The sequence below is a fragment of the Bison bison genome, unplaced genomic scaffold (genome assembly GCF_000754665.1).
Source record: "Bison bison bison isolate TAMUID 2011002044 unplaced genomic scaffold, Bison_UMD1.0 scf7180017864492, whole genome shotgun sequence".
NCBI classification, from domain to species: Eukaryota; Metazoa; Chordata; class Mammalia; order Artiodactyla; family Bovidae; genus Bison; species Bison bison.
The window spans coordinates 1,587,011-1,587,566 of NW_011495051.1; the positions used below are offsets into that span (position 1 = coordinate 1,587,011).

General features: G+C 66.5%; 1 protein-coding gene across 1 annotated transcript in view; it reads right to left on the reverse strand.

Moving 5' to 3' along the window:
- Window positions 1-556, reverse strand: part of AP3D1 (adaptor-related protein complex 3, delta 1 subunit) — a 22,951-nt gene that overhangs the window by 12,960 nt on the left and 9,435 nt on the right. Inside the window, exons 15-16 of the mRNA XM_010828423.1 lie at window positions 338-556; window positions 18-197 (exon numbers count right to left, since the gene is read on the reverse strand). The exon at window positions 338-556 is cut by the window's right edge and continues 11 nt beyond it. Coding sequence (XP_010826725.1) covers window positions 18-197; window positions 338-556 — 399 coding nt within the window. The remainder of the gene's footprint in view (window positions 1-17; window positions 198-337) is intronic.

Here is a 556-nt window from a genome sequence, read left to right on the forward strand (position 1 = left end):
CCGGGGCCAGCCGCTCCACCAGGAGCTGGGTGACCTCCTGGGCTGCGGACGTATCTGCCGCCTGCTCCTTTTGCTGCAAGATGGCCGCATACAGCTTGACCACGTTCTGCACGTACACCGCCTGGATGTGTCCCGGCAGTGTGGTAACCTTGGGCCGCAGCATGGCCTCCAGTGTCTGCTGGGGCTCCTGCAGGTGTCTGGGGGATGGGAGGGTTGGTGAGTGGCCACCCCAACAGCTCCGTGTCCCAGGCTCCTGCCACCCCCTGTGATCCCCCACCTGGCACTGAGGCTCAGGGAGGGGACCTGGAGGAAGAGACCACGGCCATCCTCCACTCACTCGGAGAATTCCCCGCAAATCCAGGCAGCCGCGTAGAGCACCTCGCAGATGCCGCTGCGCTGAGGGCTGCTGGCCACCAGGTGGGCACTGTCAAGCAGCGCGGACATCTGTGCCACGGCGAACCTGCGGATGGCCTTCACGCGGATGGCCACGTCCAGCATCTGTGCGGCAATGAGGTGGCCGTGGCGGGTGCCCTCCAGCCGCGTCAGCTCCACGAGG